Source organism: Pinus tabuliformis, chromosome 3_2 (assembly GCF_031772625.1).
Source record: "Pinus tabuliformis cultivar Carrire ecotype Pingquan chromosome 3_2, CPIR1, whole genome shotgun sequence".
In the NCBI taxonomy this organism is placed as follows: Eukaryota; Viridiplantae; Streptophyta; class Pinopsida; order Pinales; family Pinaceae; genus Pinus; species Pinus tabuliformis.
The window spans coordinates 492,467,556-492,470,486 of record NC_142302.1 but is presented as its reverse complement, the minus strand read 5'-3'; the positions used below and the strand labels follow the sequence as shown (position 1 = coordinate 492,470,486).

Sequence of the window (2,931 nt, the reverse complement as noted above, 5' to 3'; positions counted from 1 at the left end):
TGCGCAGGCTCCCAGGCGACCCGAGACAGTATGGCAATCAACAGCAGCAGGTCTCTCCTCAACAGAGACCAATAAATTAGGAACTGAAACCACAAAACATTGAAGAAATGCCGCAAAGTAAGAGTGAGGAGACAGATGAAGAATCATTGCACAGGAACCGTCGGATCTCGGAGATCAACGGATGAGGATTGACTTCAGTAGTAGCAGAAGAGGAAATCAGAGAAGCCTTCGTAGCCATCGATGGTGGTAGATCTATGGTCATTGGGCGCTAACATGCTCGAGAGTTAGTCAAAGAGAAAAGGCGGGAATATAAGCAGGAATGGTATTTCGAGATGAGAATAAGCGATAAGCTGTTTTCGAAGGGAACCACCCAATTCCACTCACCGATGGACACATAGCAAGAGGGTGGAGTGAGAATACTGCTTTATCGGGCGGGTATTCTCCGCGCGATTTGCCCACCCAAAATCCCTGATAGTCGTTGGATCTATCACGAGTGGATCGATGATGGTGGAGTGACGTGCAAGTTGAATGATCGACGATTGGAGGTGTCCGTCAGATTTGACGGAGGAAAATATACAGTGGAGATTGAACCTAATAAAGGTAAGCATGGAAAATCGCGCCAAGGCTATGGAAAAGCGGAAATTGTTATTTCCCATGTGTTTGTGTATATTCCCACTATACGAGGATAAAGGTTTATGGTTAAGTCCACCTTATCCAAAGTTAAGTGCGGTTTTGGTTACCACAAGAGGCTTAAGGAGATCAAGTCAAAATTTGGAAAGTTATCCCATAGCTCAAAACCACGACACCAGCACTATAGTTTTTGAAGTTTATTGAAACATGGCTGTAAAAGTAGTTGTGGGGACTGTGCTCCCATTTTGCGCACTACTTTTGAGCCAGCCCTCCTCTAAATGTACAAGGAACTAGCTTCCTTTCCCTTCTTTTTTTTCTTTTTTTTGCAATATATAAAAAGTAACCTATTGTGTTAAAAAAAAAATAGACCTTGGAAATCTGAAATTGGCATCCATAGGTCGTATTTGGGTTAGCTTGAAAATATGAAATCAACGTGCCTAATTAAGATTGGTAGTATATATATGTGTGTATTTATGTATGTTTTGAAATTGGGATGAAAATCCAAGTCCAATCCTTTTTGGGACAACATGTATTTTCACCTCTCATGTATATATAGGTATTTTTCTCTGACAAAATACAGACACATGCAGCCTAGAAAACTATAGTTGATGGACCATGAGTTGGAGTGCAGGTTGGTCATGGAAGATTAGATGTGTCCTCATCCAAGGCTTGTAAGCATAATTATTTATGTATCCTTAAGCTAAGGGAGAGCATCCCATTACAACAAGGGAGAACATCCCATTACAACGATAATGTAATGGGTGTTAGCACCAAGAACTTCATGGATGAAATGATAAATTTGTACACAGGCTTGAGGGCTTGTAAGTATTTCTTTGGTCTTACTGTGGTCTTGCTACAGGTTGGCTACGCATGTACTTGCATAGCTAAATAGGCCATCATATCATGGAATTTCTCACTCAAAAAGGAATATGAGTCACACCAAACCTCTTTCTCCTCGTCAGAGTATCTAATAGAGACTATTCTGTGATGGTTTCGAAGGCTTTTCGTGGGCTTTTCTTTGGTAAAAATTGGGCATCACCATGGCATCACCCAGACCTGGAAATGAATTTTGATTGTGGGAGTCTACTTCCAATGCTCTTATGCCTGAAGAAAGTGTTAGCCATCTAAGCCAGCGGATTCAAAAACTAGATACAAGCTGTAATGGCGAAGATTGTCTCTTGCCTCAGAAAAGTACTCATGGCGAAGTTATCACTTGCCTAAGTATAGTTTTGCATATGTATAAATTATGTAGTTAGATTCTATTTCTAGAGGTTTCAATTCAGAATTAGCAACATTAAGAGATTCATTGTGACCTAATAAGCAACTGCAGTAGCATGAGAAGCTAAGCAGCCACTGGTTATTGAAGAAATTCAAGTAGATCCACCACAAGCTATGGAAGTCCATATCAAAATCACCCACACATCCCTCTGTCATACTGACATTACATTCTGGAATGGCGGGGTAATCAGTAACATGGTTTCAAGCTTGTTATGCTATATATTTTCCATGAAGGTTGTGGAGCTTGTTATGCTTGCTATTGGTACTCATTTTTAGCCATAATTGTTTTACTTCAAACGACTTATGTATGTCTGCAGGATGAAAACATGCAAACTTTTCCTCGCATACTTGGACATGAGGGTGCTGGGTAAACCTTTATTAGTTATAGTTAATATGAGTCTGATTATATGTTTTTTGAACAAATTACGAAATAAGAGCATACAATTTATGATTGCAGGATAGTAGAGAGCATGGGAGAAGGCGTGACAGATATTAAGGTTGGAGACCATGTAATTCCCTTGTTCATAGGAGAGTGTGGAGATTGTGTGTTATTGAGGCCTTAAGCCTTTAAACCCGGCCAATCAACCAACAGCGGAATACACGTAACTCGACCAATCAACGTCGGTCCTCCTTTGAACACACAAGACTGGACACCAAATAAAAATAAACCCCAGTCCATAATCCATCAGGTCCGCTTGGGCCATTAACCGACGCGTAAGTTCGAGCACGATCATCGTTCGATCAGTCAACCAACGGACGGTCAAGATCGTCGGATATCAACGAAGATTTAACCCCACTGTATAAAACCCCATCGGGTCAAATTTTCAAATTAACCTCCGCGCTTGTTCCGACCCGATATCCGTCCGATCTTCCTTTGCAACGGACGGTCAAATCTCCTCTGGACTTCAATTGGATTTCGATTTGGTTCATAACGTCATCGGTCCATCCTCTAAAATACCAACCATGGTTTTGAGGCTGCCCGATAATCCACTTACCACCTTTGAAAACCACTTTCGCTACTTA

General features: G+C 41.2%; 1 protein-coding gene across 1 annotated transcript; it reads left to right on the top strand.

The window, feature by feature from the left end:
- Window positions 1-1,976: 1,976 nt before the first annotated feature.
- LOC149181441 (alcohol dehydrogenase 2-like) lies at window positions 1,977-2,471 on the top strand. The gene is made up of 3 exons (XM_089414218.1): window positions 1,977-2,091; window positions 2,226-2,275; window positions 2,366-2,471. The coding sequence occupies exons 1-3, from the start codon at window positions 2,023-2,025 to the stop codon at window positions 2,469-2,471; spliced, it is 225 nt and encodes a 74-aa protein (XP_089270344.1). The 5' UTR covers window positions 1,977-2,022.
- Window positions 2,472-2,931: the final 460 nt, after the last annotated feature.

Excerpts from the sequence above, each read along its gene's own strand:
- LOC149181441 (XM_089414218.1), top strand. The coding sequence starts at position 2,023 with ATGGAAGTCCATATCAAAATCACCCACACATCCCTCTGTCATACTGAC. Across the intron at positions 2,092-2,225 it reads TTACATTCTGGAATGGCGGG|GATGAAAACATGCAAACTTT; the intron begins GTAATCAGTAAC and ends GTATGTCTGCAG. Across the intron at positions 2,276-2,365 it reads CTTGGACATGAGGGTGCTGG|GATAGTAGAGAGCATGGGAG; the intron begins GTAAACCTTTAT and ends TTATGATTGCAG.